Source organism: Anas acuta, chromosome 5, assembly GCF_963932015.1.
Source record: "Anas acuta chromosome 5, bAnaAcu1.1, whole genome shotgun sequence".
NCBI lineage: Eukaryota > Metazoa > Chordata > Aves > Anseriformes > Anatidae > Anas > Anas acuta.
In genome coordinates, this window is record NC_088983.1 from 11301062 (window position 1) to 11321922 (window position 20861).

Sequence of the window (20861 nt, forward strand, 5' to 3'; positions counted from 1 at the left end):
TTTCTCTCCTAATCCCAAGATCCTAAGAACATTTGCAAGGATCCCCCACACCAGTGGGATTTTTCTTGAATTAAGTCAGAACACCAGAGTGTCTGCTATCAGCAATCTGCACCGTGAAAGGGGACAGGATGCCTTCCTTGGCATGGTGGGGATGTAACACCTCGGTGTTGTACCTCGCTGCTGCAGAGGAAGAGAGAAGAAAAGAGACAACAAGGCAGCACACCAACCACGAGCAAAGGAGAGCTCTTCCTATCCCCTAGGAGTGTTTGCAGAAGAAAGGACAAGGAGGCCGGCGCTGTGCTCCTGCACGTAGGCAGGGAACAAGCTGACCTGGCTCACTGTGCCTGTCGCTTCTTGGCTAGCTGTGGCTCGCTCTGGTGCTTGCACCATCGGGGAGGTCCGGCAGTGTCTCCAGCACTCCCTTCTTTTTACCATCCCCCTCCACACGAGCTGAGCAAGAAAGAGCAGGGCACCGGCTGAGTCACAGGCTCCTTTTCGCCTCCCATACCAGCAGAGCCTGGAGCTGCCACCAGCTTCATGCTTCGCATGCCAGCCCAGAGCAATAAGCGCTCTCTTCCACCCCTGCCTTCCCCCACGTGCTTCCAGCAAGCCCAGGACAGTGGGCACGTGAAATTCTGCCTTTCAGCAGCACTCAGCCACGCTCGGCGTGCAAGCAGCGATCTGTGCAGGCAGCAGGAGCCCGGGGCAGAGCCCTGCTTACACCAGACAAACTTGCCAGCCCAGCAGCCCCGGCACAAGCCGTGCCACCACAACTACAGCTGAGCAGGGGAGATGGGGACGCCCTCCCCTCCCCTCACACCCAGCCCGGTGCTGGAAGTGTTTCTGCACAGAGCGGGCCAGAACGACAGCACTTGGGCAGAGACGGGTGTCTGTGTGACACAGGAGATGCTCGGCTCCTCTGGAGGCTCTTGTTGCTACTAGAAACCAGATGCAGGAGGAGGGACAGAGCAGAAGCACAAACTGGTTTGTTTCTTTACCAGTTGGGCTACGTTTCTTCCCTTGTATGTGTTTTAGCTGTGGTGGGGAAGAGCAGGACCCCACGCACACCCCCTGCCCACAGTGGAGGGAGCACCCAGAGAGCTGCTTCCTACAGGCAGTCATGTGCAGGAAGGCAGGGGGATAAAGGTGGGGACACGAAGGGAACAGAGCCATGCACACATCCTCACCAGCAAAGAGGAGCACGGGGTACTCAGATGCTTTCAAAAAGCACCTCTCTCTAACACAAGGAGGGAGAGCTACAAAAAGATGACCAAAGGACCCCAAGCGCAGCATTAACGCAGAGAAGGGAGATGTAGGGGAACGAGAAAGGGAGCAGAGGAAAGTGCTTCTCCTCCGCCATCTAGAAAGAGGAGTTTCTGCCCAAAATGGTGCCCTCAGCCCCCTGAACATCGCAGTCTTGTTTCCAGCTGTCTCTGTCTCTCAGCCTTTCCTTCTGCTAGCTGCCTTTCCGCAAGAATTCCTCACTAGAGGCTAAGGGAAGGGGACCCTCTTGGCTGACACGAGCAAACAACTGCATTGCTGATTTTCAGTCCCGCATCCTCGAGCAGTGAATTCAGAGATGTAAAACAGGAGCATTAATTTTGGGCTGGGGGGTGGGAGAGCTCCGAGGAGAGAGACGCCTGAAAGCAATGCCTCCCCTCCTCACCACTTGAGCAGATGAAACGCTCTCTCCAAGTGGGTCTTTGGGGAGAACTGCCCCCACACCCATCCCCAGCTTGCTTCTTACAGACCCCACAAGTATCGTGTTGTGCCTGGTGGACTCAGTGACCCCAAGGAGGGTTTGCAGCAGAGGCGGGAGCACTAAAGCCCAGGGAACGCACCAGGAATGCAGAGGTAGAGCTGTTGCTGCAACCTCAGTTCACCCCTATTACTGGGGTACTGCAGGAGCTCTGAACACTTTGCATATTACGTGATGCAATACCCTGACAGAACAGGGTGAAATAAGGACAAAAGCAGCAGCCTTCACAGCCTCGGTAATGTGCTTCACGGGGTCTGATCAATGCTGGAACCTGTGAGGGATTTCGGATGCGGCTCTCCATCTCCCCCTCCTCTCCCCCTCCTTTCGGAACAGAAGAAGTCGAGACCCAGAACAAATCAATCTGATATAAAGAAAATAAGGAGCAGGGATTAGACACATACATGTGAAATCCTTCCAATTGTCAAAACACTTGTGACAGTAGACAAACAACTCGCCACAGTTTCTACCTCGGTGTAGAAATGAGCAGCTGCATTGCCGTCCCGCCGCCTCGGTGGAACAATCCTGCCACCTCGTGGCCCCAGCACAGGAGAGGAAGGCAGGAGAAGAGCCGAGCTCAAACAAAGCCGCTCCCTCAAGTGAGCAGCAACAGGAGGCAGTGGGGAGCAGGCAGAGCCCAAAACGAGATGGGCCTGACCACTTTTTCTGGGTGGAATTGGGTATAAAAGCAAACAAAACCCATCTGCTTAAGAGGCTGTTAGTTTTTCCAAGGCATATTTCCTCTCCTTAGCAAGAGGAGCAGGAGAGGGACGGAGAGCCAGGGCACAGCCATGCTTTAGGCCCCCTGCTGCACTCACCTGGGCAGGTGGGTGGCCTCCTTTCAGACTGCTTCTAGGAAGAGAGAGCACTACAGCAACACAAAGGCCAGTTCAGCACTTCACAAGTGAAAGGCATGAAAAGATTTGGGCCTTAACTCTGCTGTATCTACAGCAGGTGAGGCAAAAGTCTGGATGCAACTTCAAGGCAAAGAAAAACTGACCTCAGCTGGGGAAGTCACCATGAACTGGAGCAGCAGGGGCAGGGTACCTCGAGCCAAGTGACCACACAGTAGGTCTCAGCTCCCACCCACTTACCTCCCCATGGCTCAGATCCACTTGGCCATCACCTCATGTCCTTCAGCAGCAGGGCCAGGGTGAGCATCCCTCACACCCCCAGGCACCCTGAGAAAGGCCAGGTCTGAATGGCCCAGCCAGAAGTGGGACATGTTCCTTACCCCAGCACAGCACGAGGGCAGGGATGAGCAGCAGGCAGGAACAGGCACGGCTGGATGGAAACCAGCACTGATGCAGGAAGTCGCTCCCAGTCACACCTGGAGCCAGGGAGCTGCAGCCTCAGGTGGCAGGACGAAGCGATGCAGTGGAGTGCCCTGCTGCTGAGAGATCTGACCCCTGCAAGCAGCCCTTGTGCCTGCTGACAGTTTTATTTCTCAAAGGGAAACGCACTCATGCTAGCAAAGAAAAGCAGCTATTTCCCATCTCTCTTTCTTAATCCTTCTCTTTGCTTTGCCGGCATCTAAAGCTAAAAGCCCAAAGCTGGAGCTCCAGTGATGGTTCAAGACCTGACCCACCTGTCTTTAGATTGTGCTGCAGCAGCAGGAAAGCTGTACCGCAGCCACGGGGGCACTGACACACCCAGCACAGCTTCGGTAGCTCGTCAGAACCCTTTCAAGCTGTTTACCAGGGAAGGCCTTTTGCTAGGATGCACGTTGCCCTTAAAGCTTTTACCAACACGGTCTGGTTCCTGAAGTTGCGCCCTCAGCTGGTGCCAGCACATCAGGAGGGTGGATACTCACTGTAAGGATGCACACGGAGCACTCTGGGGGAAAAGAGACCGCTTCTTGCACGTGGAATGCATTTAAGCTTCAGCTGGAGATTTGCTCGGCCCTGGCATCAGCGCTGCTTTCCTGGAGGGGCAGCACAGCTGTACCTGCACAGAGCCCTGGGCACCTCCTGTGTGCCACAGGGGGGAAGGATGAGGGCGATCTGCCAGCCCAGGGAAATCTGCACCTTTGGGACCCAGCACCAAAAAGGCAGAGCCACTCGGCCCACTAACCTACGAGGATTTGGGATCCCGTGTCAGAACATACAGCAGCACACGGTACCTGCTGGCAGGGAGGCAATACTCAATCCCTGTGTGAGCTTCCGAGACGCAGACAAGGAGGTGACCCTGGGGTAACTGCATAGAGCACACACCTAACGAGAGCAGGCTTACAGCAGAGCAGATCTTTGCACGGTTCAGTACAGGGAGTCCTAAAGCCAGCTGTACCCCGCTGCCAGTCCATGGCCTGAGTTCACTCTGCAGAGAAGCCACAGCCCCAGATTACACACTTCAAGGCAGGAACATGCCCAAGCAGTGCAAGTAGCTGCATTATCAATGTGCTTGTCACAACGGGTAGGAGATTTAAAGAATTATTTGATCAGATGGTTCAAGAGACATTAACTTGGATTAGAAGCAGCCTCCCTCACGCAGATTTTATTATGGAAATTACTACTTTTTGCACTCCTAAAGAGTAGCTGATTCCATGCATCGCTTCCAAAAGCCACAGTTTCACAGAACAGCTCAGGTCAGAAGGGATCTTAAAGCCCACCCAGCTCCAACCCCCTGCCCTGGGCAGGGACACCTCCCACCAGCCCAGGTTGCCCAAAGCCCCATCCAGCCTGGCCTTGGGCACCTCCAGGGATGGAGCAGCCACAGCTTCTCTGGGCAGCCTGTGCCAGGGCCTCACAGCCTCTGAGTGAAGAATTTCCTCCTAACCTCTAATCTAAATCCCTCCTCTTTTAGCCTAAAGCCATTCCCCATTGTCCTGTCATTGACTGAGCAAAAAGTTGCTCTCCATCTTTTTTATAAGCCCCCTTTAAGTACTGAAAAGCTGCTGTGAGGTCTCCCCAGAGCCTTCTCTTCTCCAGGCTGAACACCCCCAGCTCTCTCAGCCTTTCTTCATTCACTACTTTGGGAAAAAAAAAAAGTTTGACACACTAACAACAGAGTCAGTGTGGGGAAACAGACTCAGACTAGCAGTCTCATGCAAGGTTCATCCTAGGTCTCATACCTAGGAACATTTCCCAACTCCTCATCCACATGTCACGCTGCATCTGCTGAAATTCATTTTGTATTACACCAGCAGCATGGAAACGCAGCTTTCTGAGCAAGTGAATAAAGTAATTCATGAAAGGAGCGACCTCATACGCAAAAGCAAACAAAAAACCTACCAAAAAACCTAGCACAGAGCAGCCAGTCTGGGTCAGCAGACTGCTCAAAGGCCGGATCAAGCAGCTTGCTGTCAACCAGCCTCCGAAGCTGCCAGTGAACACCCAGACACAAACCCCTGTAAAGAGGATGAAACCTTCCACGGGGTTCATTTCCCACCCTCAACAAGATTTTGAAGGCTCTTGTCTAAACCCAGAACTGTTGCGTTCCCATTGTGCTAGGAACATGAACTAATAAAGCTCTGCAGCAGAGCCAAGCTCCTTAACCAGCATGGGTAATTCTGCCACGCCACGACCCGGGGCACCTGCACAGAAGGGGTGTGTGGGAGCAGAATGGCCATCAGGGTAAATTACAGCTCGTTATTATTGTTACTGATAATAAAACCCATCGCAAGAGAGCAGGAGCCATGCTGACCCCCTTTATAACGCACACAAAAGGCAGAGAAATGAACGATTTGTCCCTTAGCCACCTCCTTGGAGAATGTCACTCGGGCGGGTAGGACGCGTGGGGCAGGCCAGCGGACAGCGAGGGGATAGAAGCCAGAGTCACGCTGCGGAGCTGCCCACGGCTGCTGGGAGGCAGCAATGTGCTGAGCACAGAGCTGCTCGGGCAGGACAGAGCCCTCCAGGTGCGGCCAGCAGCCTCTAGCTCCACAGCAGCTGGAGCAGAAGGCTCTGCTGCGGGATGGTGATGGGGTCAGGCACAGGAGCAGTGCTTCCTGGTTGAATGTAGGGGGTTGGTGGTTTGGTTTTGGGGTTGGTTGGTTGCTGCTGGCCTCCCTCGCTAGGTGAATGAGAAGGGTCTGGAGCACAGACTGCTTCTCAGTGACCCAGAAGAGCTCTGCACTCACGAACAAGAAGTTGTGACACTAAATGCAGAGAGATAGGACTAAGCAAAGGCAGCTTGATAATGGATGTGAACTGATCTTCATTGTATTTTCTGAAGTACTGCTGAGATGCTTTTGTTCCTTCTACATATGCAGTTAAAAACCCATTTTGAGATGTTTGGGACTGGCCCCTTCTGAGAAGGGGAGGACCTCTTGACAGCAGCACTCTTTGCGCTACGGCACCAGGGTGCTGAGAATCCCAAATGACATCTCAGATGTGCTTGGAAAGGCTCCCTTATCCCCTGGGTGCAAGCAAGTTGGAAGGAAGCAGGACAGAGACGAGACAAACACATCCAATGCACAGGGACTGTGTAACCTAGAGGGAATGACTTACCTCGAGGCTGGCTGTGGCTCTAACCCCCCGCTGTCTGCCCCAATCTCTTGAAAGCTCCCATCCTTGCGTGCTGCAGGAACAGGCCAGCTGCTGGACTAAGGCAGGCCGTGAACTAAGGCACCTAACAAGTGCCTGCTGCAGGTTAAGTCGAAGGGGAATTCCTGGTACCCCAGACAACATGAAAACATGGTATGTGGCCGCTGCTTTCAACCAGGATTTAGAAGCCCAGATCTTCCTTAGGTTATTATTTATTACTTCTGATGCTTGCCATGCTAGGAAATTCATAACTACCCCTACCACCATGTGAAAGTGCATGAGAAGCATATGATTGGAAAGTAATTTGAATGTGGAGGGCAAAAATAAGAGTACAGGAAAAATAATTAGCAGGAGTGGTTCCTAATTAGAGCAAAGAATGCTAGAACAAACATTATGGAGAGGGAAGCTCTGGCACACGTTCTTGAGAAAGTCTGGCTCTACCTCCTGCTCTAGCACCTCTGTAAAGGTCACACTCAGCAGCAGGGTGAATTCATCACAGCAACCTTATGCCCGTGACGTCCTCAAGCATTCCTCAGGGAAAGACGTACCCCACAAGAGCTCCTCCCTGCCTGCACACAGCTCCCATCACATCCCTATCACCATGCTCCTGTTGGTGCTTTTGCTCACCAGCCACCTCCAGGACAAAACAAACAGCTACCTTCCACATCCTCACCCTTCTTACTCTTCCCTCAAAGCTACAATAAGAGACACGAGGTCAGGAAAAAAGACCTGTACCGAAAGGCTCAGAGGCTGGAGCATGCTCAGCCCAGCCCAGGGCTGGGCCAGGCAGCCCAGCGTAGCTGCAGCCTGCTGCTTCTCGTTACACTGGTCCTACAGCTCACACAGCGCCTCTCAGCCTGCCTAGGACTGCTCCCAAATGCCTTTCAGATCAAGGCTGGCTGCCAGGGTGACTCTTAACAGCGCTATCATCACTCCATTACATCCTCGTCACCTCGTCTCTGAACTTCTCTTAAAAAAAACACGCATCGTGCTTCTTCCGAGTGCCAGCTCTGGTTCAGCCCCTGCAGTCGCAACCGTGGTGGCAGCTGGCATTTTCAAACTGGGTCATCTCGCCACGTTTGAGGGCCCGTTTCATACTGCAGTGAAAAAGAGGAACAAACAGGTGGCAGGAGAGAACAAGGCACATGAAGAAACTGGTGACTGCCCCCCCCCCGCAGCACAGCAGCAAAAATTCCTCCAGGATTACGCAGCTACCTTAGATCAGACGCCCTTTTCCTGGATACACTCCAACACGTTCCTCTTCTTTGGGGGGTTTGGGGGAAGCTGGGCTTTTATTTTTTTCTTTTTGTTTGGAAAAGTCGTCTGTACCTTAGGTGAAACGCATCCCAAACACACACACTAGTCCTTTTGAACTGAATTGCTTTCCTGGCTCAGACACAAACCCCTGCTGTGAAAGGGTTAAAGCCTCAGCTTTCATTTAAATATGCATCCCGGATCCAGAAATATCAACCTGCAGTAATAATGATGAAAGAGCTGCTCTGAGATTTCCACACGGCATTGCAACAGCAACGAGCACAGCAGCTGACAAACAAAGGGGAACTGCAGCGAAGTTTGAGGCAACTCAGCCATTTCTGGGATACACCCAGAGCCTTTGAAGCCTTTTTTTTTTTTTTTTTTGCTGTTGGTAATATTGACACTTTAAGCATCAAAAGTTGCCTCAGCTAGAATGAAATACTGCCTACCTTCGTATTTGAGCTTTTTTTTTTTTTTTTTTTTTAAGTGCAGCAACTGCAGCTTCTGGTGGAAGTGGCCATGACTGTATTATTTCTGTAGCTACACTCGAGCAGAATCCTAAATTAAACACCAGTTATCTCATTTCTGGATTCACGGAGTTGTATTCTTCAGCTATGGCATTTGCATCCAAGCTTCACAGCTGCCAGGTTCGCTGCATAATATGAAATTTGGATTAGGGATAAACATAAACCCAATTCTGCTCTTCCATTAATCCTTTTTGCTGTCACTGGGACAGCCAAGCTGATATTTCTAGGGAAGGAAATGAAGGAGCACATACAAATAGAAGGATCAGAAGTGTTTTTTCCCTTTTTCTTTGCCTTTTTTTTTTTTTTGTGGGGGATTGTTTGTGGGATTTTTGTGTTGGTTGTTTTGTTTCCTTTCTGTCTTCCCTGGAAGCAAGAAAAGGTGAGCATCGAGCTGCAGGCGAGAATTACAACCCCTGAAGTCCACCCCTCAGAGACCTGGAAGCTTTGGATCTACCTGGCAGCTATTTTTAAGGCTAACATTTTTCTTATTCTCAAAAGAAGGAGAAAAAAAAAACCTCAGACACAAACAAGAAGAAAAACCCCAAATGAAAAAAAAAAAAAAGCACAATGCACACACTCCATCTTCCAAAACCACTGCACCCAGCCAGCCCCAAATACAGAAGCCTGAGCTGGGCTGGGAGTTCAGCAGGACTTTGCTGGCTGGTGGCAGAGCCCGAGCTGCTCCCACTCTCCCACCCCAGAGCTGAGGGGGCTGCGCTCTCAGTGCCAACCCAGCCTTCCGTGGGGTCGCCTTATAAACCAGAGCACTGGGCTGTAACCCTTCAGGCAGGGAGGATTGGAAGGAAGGGGGGCAATCATTAAACCCACAGTTCCAGCCATTTCAAAGACCTCGCTCGCAGTGTTTGGAGAGGAGGGACAAAGCTTTGCTGCTGCTGAACACACGTGGGACTCCATCCTCCTCCCGGCTGCTGCAGGGCTGGCTCCTGGGTACCTGTGAAGCACGAATCCCTTCCACTTCCAATGCACCCTGTTAAACAGAGGCTTCATTTTTCAAAAGGGAATTTTTAAGATCGCTTTTCCCAGTCTCGTCTCTCCCATCTGTGGTTTTCCGCTCACATTCACTTATTGCGAGCGCACCCCGTGCCCGAAGGAAATGAGGAAAATGAGACCTGATGATGGCAGCTAACGGAGCCGTGTGTCCACGCTGAATTCACAGGCCAAAATAAGTGAGCCGAGTGGGGAAAGGATACGTGGAAGCAGAAGCCCTTCTTAGAGCTGTTTGGCTCAGCTACCCACTGCAAACAAACCCAACACAGAGCATGTGGAGCCTTTTCAAAGCCACGCTCAGCGCCTTGATAAGACAAATACTTCCCTGTCCTCTACTCTGTCGTTTTAGGTTAGAAAAAACAGATTCAGGTGATTTTCAAGCTCGTGTCACATCCTCTTAGAAGAGAAAGGGAAGAATAACCACAGCTTGTTCTATGCACAGATTAACCCTGGAACCACAGCTCAAGACAGCCTCCAGTCGCTCAGCAGCAGCCAGCCCTCCGAAATCTGGGATCCACCTCCTTGTGGCACCTGAGGATGGTTACCAAAACTCTCACCCACGAGGCAGCAGCGAGCAGGCTAACAACCAGCACTCACTCACAGCCTCTGGCAGGACCCAGGCTTTGAGCTCCCAGAGGCCAACTCGGAGCTCGCAGGGCTGGGGCACCGCTGCTGAGCAGGGACACGTCCCTCCCCTTGCCAAAACGCACCCCACAGGGTTAACATCCCCAGTAACCATGGCAACCAGCACTTCTTCCTCCATCAGAGCCTCAGCTGGCACTGCTGCCTTCCCAGGATCGGGTTTTGCAGCGTGTTTAAGGCCCCCCCAACCCCTTTTGTCCCCAGCCAGGGGTTTGGCTGAGCACATGGTGAGGGTGCTGGAGCACCTGCTGCTCAGCGTGACCGGCGTGCCTTCATCCTCAGGAGCCTTGGGCACATCCACCACACTGCCCGGGGAACAGGGGGCTGCCTGCGGTCTCCCCAGACACGCCAAAGCAGGCGTAGGGTGAGGCAGGAACAGTCCCACAGGCAGGATAACAGAGGGAGGGCTGGGGAGTGCCTGAAGCTGGAGCACTGATCCGTCAGCAGGTCAAGCAGAAGAGCAGGGGACCCAGCTGGCAGCCCTGAGCTGCCCTCCCGGGGTGCTGGGGACAGGGCTGCCTCTTCAGCACCACCCAGAAGCTGCAAGTCCACCGGGGACACCCACCAAAACATCCCGATAATGGTCAGGAACCAAACCTCACATCCAGGGCACGTGTGTGCTGTCAGGAAGAGAGCAGACAAGTGACTTTCAAAACAGAGCTTATCGCAAGCTAAACAAAGCAGCTTTCTCCTCTTGTCGTTCACCTTTGAACTACAGATGCATAAAAGCCCTCATCACATCCTATTCTCCCGCCTGCTTTCCACCCCTTCCTCCTGGGCAGCTGCAGCGTGCCAGCACTTGCTTATTTCCAAACCAACCCAGTGCCATCGTTATGGTTCCACCCGTTGGAGCTCTTGGCACAGCGACAGACACACTGCTGCGGTATAAATAGCTTCATGCTGGCCCAGCTCGCTCCCGTGCAGGATCTCCGCAGCACCCTTACAATGCATTTTTCACTCCCTGCCTCTCCTTCCCCACCTCCCACGTGCCAGGCAAAGAGAAGGCTGCCCGTCTCCCACCAAGCTGCTCCTGACCCCCTCTGGGGACTGTTATGACCCCTGAAAGCAGAGCCTGACAGCAGATAAGGACCAGGCTGGCAGCATTCAGCTTCGGTATCAATACGGGGCAGGGCAGTAAGCGGTTTGTACAGGATTAATGGTTAACGAGGCACAGGATAAGAAAGTGAGCAGTAAGCCAACATACTTCTGTTTGGTTTTGTGTGATGTGTTTTTTTTTTTCCTCTTTTTAAATCTTCTCCATTCAAATCTCATCCATTATTTCATGGCATCCAGGCAATCAGTTCCTCCAAGGTTCCACAGAACTGCTCTGCTCATGGGACCTACCAGCTCTGAGCCATCACTAACCTGTGCTGCAGCAACTTCCATCTTCACACGGAGCCCCAGGAACACAGCAACGTCCCAGGACTCTTACCACAAGAGCAGGATGGATGAAATCCTAGCTAGGATTCACAGCATTTACAAACCAAGGGGCTACACCAACCTTCTGGAGACCCCATCTCCTTCCATTCCTGCCTCATATGGCTGATGATTTCCCCCTCCAAGGATAACACATCATGAAAACCCATGGTTTAAAAAGGCATCAAGAAATAGGGAATCCTTCACTTCCCTGGATAACTTCCAATAGTCAATCAAAAAAGTTAAAAAACACACTCAGGAATTTTATTTCAGTCTCTGTGGACTTCTCTTGCAGCCCTTTATTTACATTATATACATCTTTTACTATGTCAAAATTCCCCTTTGAGAAAATTCAACAGTCCCCTTTCAGTCTCTACTCCGTAAACTGAACAGATGGAGTTTGCTTCGCCTTCAGTTTTCAAAACATTTCAGTAGCTCCCATTCTCCATTCTTTTCTCTGATTTTCCATACTAAAGCCGCTATTCTGAAGCCTTTTTCCTGAATGCTGCAGGACTGAGGCAGCAAACCACTCCAGTTACCACCTCATTTTTTACCCCCACATCATCCTTTGGGGCCAAGCATGACATTGGCAAGCCCTTGCCAAATTACCTGCCCACTGTGCCCCTAGAATTGCACTCCAAGCTAGTTCTTTCCAGACATCAGTCTTGATAAAGAAGGTAAGACCAGAGCTTTCAGCGCAGAGACTTGTAACTCTGCAGTCGGGTCATTAAGAACCCACTGCATTGGCATCAGTTCAAGCTAGGAAACAGACCCAAAGCGCTCTGTAAGGCAGTGTTTGCTTTATTTATCATCTTGTCAACCTATGGCTTACCCTCAGTTTCTCTCCACGGCAACCCCGTATCAACTCCGGATCTCTGATGGTAGCGTGGATCATCAGCCCTATTAGGCATTCTCACAGACCCCATTTAATTAGGATTCACCATCAGCAAATGCCAAGACTGGGAAGTGAACACCAGAACAGCTGAAGAGACTTTCTGTCCCCAGTGCTCCTTGTTCATTAACCACGATACAGATTAGGGAACTCTGCATGCCATACACCAAAATGCTCTACAGACTTTGCAGAGCACTGCACTGCTTTGTTCTTCATAGCTCATTTTTGGCTAACGCCAGGCAGAGGTAGGAATAACTGATACTTCCTTCAGTATTGTCAGCTCAAACTGAGCTGAGACAAAGCACTGCCCACTCTTACCTTGTTCTTCCTCTCTACCTCCCTGCAGAGCTGCCCTCTCCCCACCTGCTGGAGAGTTCCTACCACCCCCAGGCCCCTCAGCCACCTCTCCCAGTGATCCTTGGCTGCTTGCTGCTACCAGATGCTGTTTGACAACCACATCCCCACAGCCAGCTAGGTGCCCTGGGAGACCTTGGTATGTCACGTATTGCACAAGAGGATCATATTTCTTCACCCCCAAACACCGTATGAAATATTCATTCATTTTTTTCTGTATCTTTCTGGAAGGTAAAATCACTGATGTGCCTACGCTGTTGCTAAAATTTTAATCAAGTCTTATGAGAAATTTTTTCTTGCCCTCGCATTCACAAGTTTTCCCCAACTTTTATTGTGCCAGCAACAGTCAACTGCTATGTAGTTTTTAAATCAGTCATACCACGTTTTTCATTTCTTAGGTTCATTACATCTTAACAGATATCATATCCTTTTTACTCTGTAATATACTTGCATATTTTGTGCCAGTTACCACAATATTGAGTTGAAGATTTTACTCAGTTCCACAAATCCTTTCTTTTCCTCCTCTATTCTCTCCTCCGTCTCCAAGAAACACTTCCTATCAGACAAAAACTAAATGCTCCAAAGCACAGCTGAGGTTCAGAAGACTCTCAGACCTGAGAGGCAGCTACAGGAATCCTGTGTCACAGATGACCCATGCAGCCTTGCCTCCTGGTGGAAGCATCAGTTTCTCACTCTTACACACCTTCACAGGTTTCTAGCTGTAGATAACTGTCAAATATATCTCTCTCCTCATCAGTCTTACTTAGTTCAGCATGCAATAGCCAGCAGAGAGCAGACAAGACACCACTGGTGAGGGAGAAGGCAAACATGATCCTTGCAAAGCCCTTTTTATCTGGGGATCATAGTACTGTTATCCTTTTATAACTTAAGGGGCAACTTCCTCAGTGGACCAAATGCCCCAGGGCAGATCCCAGCCACTTCTTGACAGAGCCAGTTTATGCAGCCTCTGCGGCCTTAATTAGCAGAGGCCTCACAATGGTGCAGTGATGCATCTCAGCCCTTGGGCCTAAGGAAAAGTCATCTATCAACTTAATACTGCCACCACAAGCATCTGCAGAGGACAAGCATGTAAGGTTCTTATTCTTGGTCCCGGCTTCAGAAAGAAAAAAAAAAAGATACAAGCATAACATCAAAAATAAGCTCTTTCAGCTGCCTCCCCTAAAAACGTTTAGCTTTAGTTACTGCCTCCAAGCAGCAGCCCTTTAATCAAGGAGTCCCACTTATTCACGAGGACAACTGTAGCTAGACAAACCTTTCAAAAGCTAGTTCTGCCATCTGGCAACAGCACTGAGACTTGTTCCCAAATACACACACAGAGCTGGTAATTGCCCTCACGTGGAATTCCAAGGCACTGCAATTGTTCTGGCATTTAAACCTCCATGAGCTCCAGATGTGAATTTCATTTGTGGCTTTATCAGAAAAAGGTACTACAAATTGCCATAGATTTCTGCCACCCCGTAATTCTAAAACACTTTTCATTTTGCTCTCAGCAGTTATTTCTGTCATCTTCTGTGGCACCAGCAAACAAGATCATGTAGGCCTGAGAGTAAGTATCTTAAAGAATTCATGCCAAGGAAAAAAGCGTCACATTTCCCCTGCTTTCCCTACTTCCTTGTATTTGCTACACTGAACAACTGCCTGAGGGGAACAAAGTTCTTCTGGAGGGTTGCTTTGTAGGCTTTTCTTCTTTTCCAATGCTCAAATTAATTTCAAAGCATAATAAAAAGGTCACAGACATAACCTCTCTACTGAAAGTGGCACCTTCACATTCTGTAAGTGATACACTTAAGAGAAATGGAGAAAGAAGAATTTGAAGAGACTTACGTTTTGCTTCAGAGAGATTCTGATTAGGCGACCAGACCAGCATGCCGAGGTTCTCTCTCTCCTGACTTCGTCTTGCAAGTTTGGCTTAAGAGAAAGCAGATACAATCCAAGTTATAGAGAAAGTCGTTTCAGATGCAAAGTGTATACAAAAGTAACTTATCACACATCTGCAGCTTTTAATCAAGCTACGAAACCCTTCTGTAGAGTCAAAGCCCTATCTTCTCATTCAGACCTGAGGCTTTTCCTTGTGTGTTTTTTTTTCAAGGCATCACCCCCTGCATAACATGGCAGATACCGCACACTCACTCTTTCATGCAGCGCACTAAGAAGCATATGTTAGATCTAAATTAAAAGTTAATTAATGTTTCTCTACCAGCATACTTGATTATTTTTCTTCCAGCCACTGTTAAATGAAAAAGGGAGGAGCCAGGCTCAGGCGGCAGGCTCTGAGCCCTTAGTATCATGAGACATTACTGTGCACTTAGATTAACACTTCAGGGTAGGCACACGGATGAAGCTACAGTTTCAGATTTCACTTCCTCGAGCCTTCTCCCCCATCCATCCCAACAGCCCTGCTGTGTCTCCATCCCCCATATGTCTGCACACCCACCGGGGGAACACTGGGTGTCCCAGAGCAGAATCAGGCCCTCTGCTCAGCCCATTCAGAGCAGCTTTTGTGCATCACACCCACGCTCCTGAAAACGCGTCCGTTTTTAGCCACCTTAACACTTGTTGAGCTTGAGAGCACTGAAAGTCTGAAGTGAAGAACCACAGCTGCACGTACTTTGAAGAGGAACCTCAAGGTAAAGGTTAAGTTTCAACAACAAGTTCTCGTGAATCTGCTGTTCTTGGGTGATGAGCAGTCAGAAGAGGAGGAGGAGGAGAGAAAGAAACTTGCCCTGTTGAGTCAGCACGCCCAGCCAGCTCAACCACCCGCCCTGGCCAAGAGCAACTTGCAGGTCTTGTTATGAACGGCTGCCTGCAGTACTACTTCCACTACAGAACTTCACAACGCTCAAGTTTTATGCAACGTTTCAACACGACGCTATTTTCTCTGTGCTGCACGATGAGACACAGCCACCATTTTACGATGCACTGAAAAACACCACAACAGGAGAGAGACGTTCTGCATCCTCTGATGGAAGACGCAGTGCCAGGACCCTCCTCTCTCAGGGCACGGGTATGAAATCAGGACATTATCTGCTCCTCAGTCTCTGCTGTGGCAAAAACAGAAGCCTGCCAGCACCCAGCCTTCTGACCAGATCAGAAAGTTCAATAATCACAATACTATGAGCACTCACAGTTTGATTACTGTTTTTAACACTAGGTCTGCTCAGCTAATACTGTTTAGGGATAAGCAACAAAGATACTTTAACAAGTTTAAAGTAATAATATGCATATATAGCAAAAATAGCATGTACAAAAAAACCAGGCCAGTAACATTTACACAATTAAAATTTGACTTTCAAACACCCAGAGTCTACCTTACTTCTCAAGCCTTGCCAGAAAATGAACTTATTTTCACTACTGATTTCTTAGAATTAATATCCAAACATCGTGATCATCTTTTAAAAAAAGGAAGAGGCTGTGTAGAAGGGTAGCAACTGCACACCCAAGGTGTTTTGTGCACTGTGCACGATCGTTGCTTTCTACACTCGGCAGAAAACCAAGAGTGAGAAAAGACGAGATGGGGGGAGGAGACCGGGGCTATATATAGAACAGAAAAGGTGTCTGAATTTGTAATTACATTTCTTGAACTTTACAAAAAAAAATTTCATACTTCTGGAATTAAATTTTACTTTTGCCCCCTACCAAGTGTAAGTTAGAAATGCAAAGGAAGAGGCAGCTTTAAGCCTCTTTATCAAATTTCACTCCTCACTCTCCCTACAGCAGTCTGCCCTGCCATTCAGTGCAGGGTATGAAATAGACAGAAAGAAGGCTCTCTCCTCACTTGGCATTACATTGAAAAGCACTTCCACATCCCAGAAAAATGCTCAAGGGCGGAAATCATCAGGCAGGCCTCCATGAAGCTAAACCCTGCCAACCCAAACCCCACACCCCTCCCCATGACTGTAACCCATCCCCAGTTAGGAGCCTGGCACCCAAACACTGCCAACGAGCCTTCACACCATGGTGACCCATCGGCCTGGCTCACTAAACCGGCCAAAACGCCTAATCCAGGAGAAGGGAAAGGGTCTCCCCCAGTGCAGCAGGCTGTGCCTGCTCCCTGAGGCGCCCAGAGGCCGCCACACGCAGCACAGAGCCCGGCTGTCCCCTCAGCAGGCTGGGCCCTGAGGGGAAGGTAACACAAAGAGGCCACCACGGCCATCCCCAAAACCTGGGAGGTGGTGAACAGGGCAAGGTGATATTGAGGGACTTCGTGGCATCAAGGTGGCCGGTGAAACATGTTCCTTGCCCTCCTTTGCCAGGGGACTGCTTTGCGTTAGGGGCTGCCCATGTCCAACCCTTCCCTCTGGCCAGGATAAATCTCTCACTGGGCCTCACTTGAAGAGGAACTCCCTGCAAATCATTGAACATCGAGTCCAACGTGGGGCGTTGTCCTGTCTGCAGGATCCCCTCCTGCCCAAGTACCACAGCCCCACTTCTTCCCCTCACCTCCCACCACCTCAGCCGCAGCCCAAGCACACAGACGTCCCTAAGCAGAGCCCAGTGCGAGGCACACCAGGGTCAGGTTAAAACTCTGCAAAGGACAGGCACGCCTACAAAGGCCAACATCAGATGACATGGAAGGCAAACACCCCAGAGGCTAGGATTCCCTCCCTAGCACCACGTATGACTTAGCCCTGTATCCTCCCCTCCATCAGCCCTCAAAGCCCACAGACCCTCGCTCCCCATCCCCAGTAGGCAAGGCAGACCCAGCACCTATCCCTCCTAGCAGCCCAGTGCTGACCCCTGAAATACAAGCAGCACCAGGACTCTTGCTACATGACAGCAAGGAAGAGCTTAAGAGCTTGCTCAGAGTTTGGAAGCATGTGGAAATGGTTATTTTTGAGCAAGAACCATCAGGAGAGAAGATAGGGCATGGCACAGCTCTTGCAGAGCAGTTCTTGCAGCCCTTTTCTGCATCTTTCCAAGCACAGCACAAGGCCCACCAAGATGGGGGAATTCCTTCCCCCACCCCCTGCTTCCACACAAAGGTTAACAGGGTGAATTCAAACACTCCACACTTCAGTGACAAAGCTAAAAAGCTACATTACTTTAATCCATTATGTATTTTACATTAAAATAGTCACTTAAGGAGGGCAAGGGTTACTCTTTTTAGGGTAACATCAATTTAGGATCAATGGGGTTTACTCATTTAAGCAAGTGCAGTTAAACCAGTGCAACCTGTGTTTAAAGAAGCTGTATATTGGCAGAAAGATCATCTGACATTTCAGTTAATCCTGCACTTTCATGTACGCTACCCAGTAGGTATTTGTAGAGTCTCTGCCACAGCCATTAGCTCCCTATCACAGATGATACAGGAGCAAACAGTTCCAAATCGTGTCCCCACTGCAGGCTCTCCTGTTTGTCCCAAAGTCACGGCTCAGAGGAATCACGGATCCTTCCTCCTGTCCTTTGTCCCAGTGCCAAAACCCACAGGGGATGCAAGTTCCCATTGCCTCCACCCAAGCAGAGATGGGCAGCCCCCCTGACCAGGCACAGTACCACGGCTCTTTTCCAGAGCTGCCCCCAGAACACGCTCCTACCCCATTTCCTTAACCACACAGACCATGTGTGATGAACCATAAACTGAACCAGAAGAGGGGGTTGATCCAGGTTAAAACTCACTAAGAAAAAACACAAGATGGAGGTTTCAACCAGCAGCAGCTGACTCTAAGAGGCATTGGGGTGATTTAAAACAAAATATCTTGCTCCTGAGTCTTTAAAGCATCTCTCTACCCTGCTGTGAAGGCTACTACAAGGGACAGCCTCACTCCCAAGCATGTCTGCACAATTTTCACTTGCACACAGAAAGGTGTCAGTCCTGCTCTCCCACCACCACACAAGTTTAAAGCCTCAGAAGTAAATCCAGCTTAAGGTCAGCCCACACCTGAGCAATCCCAGCTCGTACACAAGGCAGAGAACAAAGGAAAGTGAAAGTCAAGAGACTCAAAAAACCCTCTTACAATCCTCCCTTCCTCCCTAGAGCCACGTTCCACTGCATTCACTCCAAGTCAGAGAGCAGAGGTTTGGCCCTTCCAGGACCCTCAGCAGAAGCAGGATAGAAGTGATGCGCACAAGTTCCTTGCAAGGAACTTCTTAAATACACTGAGACCCAGCACCCTTGCACGTCCCCCACTATCATTTTACTTGCAAGGTCAGGACCTCCTCCTCACACCACGAAACACAGCCCCAAGCCAAAGTCAACAAGACCACGTACTTCCATAGCAGAGGGACTGGGTCCCACAATCCCTGAGCAGCACCCACAGCCTGATGCCATACACGAGCACCTGGCATCTTTAGGGCTTCCTGCAGATAGCACAACTTTGTTTTCTACGCGAACTTACGCTGCACCGGTGCTAGAGTCAGGACTGTATGAATAAGGTCAGTGCTGAATGTGCTGCGGAGTTTGTCATCATGAATACATTTGTGCTGACACGAAACCACAGGTCTTTGTTCAGGCTCTCCCAGAGCACAGCGAGAGCAACGACACGTGCGTGCCCTGCAGGCTGCGAGCCACCACGCTTGCAGAAAGGCTGCCAACGAAGCAGGACCAGGAGCAAGAAGCGCGCTTCTCTCCCAACCTCTGCCAGGGTGCTGGGAGGCCAAGATGCCTGTTAGGAGAAGGAGGTGGACACATCGCCAGACAGGAGCTACCAAAGGCCACCAATACCACACAACGCAGTGTCAGAGGCACTAAGTCTCCTCCACAGGGCACAGAGCCCTCTTCATGGCTGACCCCTCCCGGTCTCAGCGAGCCATGGAGCAGCTGAAGTCAGGAGAGCAGGAAAGCTGTAAAAACACCGCTCCCTCATCCCACCTGCACCTCCGTTCAGGGAGGTGAACCGAGAGCCTTGGAGAAACCGAGTCAAAAGGCCAAAGGGTGAAAGTTTTCCTTCACAGCTGGAGCCCATCTCACACCTCAGCACTGCTGAAGGCGGAGGAGGGCCTGCTCAGCCGGCATCTCCCTGCTCTCCTGACACGCGCTCCCCGCCTCCCCCCCACCTCCTGTTGACTCTGGCATTTGTCCACCCAAGCCAAGCACATTTCGCTAAAACTAACCTGGCAAAATAAAAAGCAAACAGCTTTTTCCCTGAGTTATTAAATCAAATCAGCTGGCTGCGAGACCAGACAAACAGCAGAGCGGGTGCGCAGGGAGCAGCAGGCTCACGTGGACAGGGCCTCTGCTGCCCCGTAGCTTCACCCTGCTGCTGCCAACCAGAGCAGGGGAGTCTAATCCTAATTAAAAAAAAAAAAGGGTTCTCAACTAATTCCTAGTTTTATACTGCACACCCTAAGAGATGAGGAAGGGAAGGGGACAGGCAGGCGACCTCCATCCACCACAGCACTGCTCTGTGCTGTCTGAAGGGCTGCGAGTGCAATTCCAGCATACAGGACAGGCAGGACACCTGGAGCTTCAGCTACCTCGAACCCACTGCTCTGGCCCGACACATCCCATTTTATTTTTCTTCTCCCTCGTAGAGATGAAACATGCCAGAATAAACTCATGGGAGCCAAGGCCTCTGAAAGAACCGCCCATCACTGTCACCTACCTCTTGCTTCCACGCAAGGCAGCAGTGCCAGCTCCCACTTGAGTTTCTGCACTTGAGGGAGCTGCTCGGTCTCACAGCTCTGCCCAGGGATGCTGCTTGCTCCAGCTGCAGCTGTAAGCCATTCAAGAGCATGCTATGCTTTGTTTCTGGCACCTACCCTGACCCCTCAGAGAGATCACCCCAGTCTCCTACAGATGCCAAGACACATTTTGCTCCCAGCTCCATCCTGCCCAAGACAGGACGAAGCTCTGCCAGGAGGATTCCCAGCCTTCACCCTTCTCCGTAACCCTTTCAACAGCCTCAGGTGTGATTATTTTTATTTTTTTGCTGCTGCCGTTTGCATAATGCATTTCAGAGCTACTGGAGCCCTTTGACTTTCGAAGAAGGCAAACAGACCAACACACCACCATGACAGCACTGCAACACGCACCACAAAGAGTGGCAATCTGACACTATTAAGTTCCTGCATTACTTAAAGCAGCAAATGCTAACCCAGAAAAGCACAGCCAGGGTCAGGTGTTCGATACAGATGCACACTGCTATATCTTCTTTGGAAGGCAAGCATGGACAAATCAACAGAGTTTCAAAAAGCACTTCCCATAGTACTAAAGGGAAATCTTCAGGTAATGATCTTTTGCAAGGCAGCAGGTAAGAAAAGGTTTCCAGATCTAAACAATGTATTTCATTAGGAGTTATTAAAGTTTACACAACAGGCTGAAATCCCCAAGGTACAGGATGGCAGAATTCCCTCCTGCAAAGGCTATTGTGTTACTAATAGCACTTACTGAGCCCTCCCATAAATGGTACTAATTCATCTTTAAAGCACATTTTGCAGGTTTAAAAAAAAAGACTAAGAAACACCCCTTACTTTTAATATGTAACCCTTAACATTTTACATAAAACATGCATTGCGTAATCCACAGAGGTGAATAGATGCTTTAATTGTTTGGGGAAGAGCTGGAGCTG

General features: G+C 50.1%; 1 protein-coding gene across 1 annotated transcript in view; it reads right to left on the minus strand.

Annotated features, from left to right (window-relative positions):
* RCOR1 (REST corepressor 1) overlaps window positions 1-20861 on the minus strand; it is an 80771-nt gene that overhangs the window by 27012 nt on the left and 32898 nt on the right. The window contains exon 3 of the mRNA XM_068682709.1: window positions 14179-14262. Within this exon, the coding sequence (XP_068538810.1) occupies window positions 14179-14262 (84 nt within the window). The remainder of the gene's footprint in view (window positions 1-14178; window positions 14263-20861) is intronic.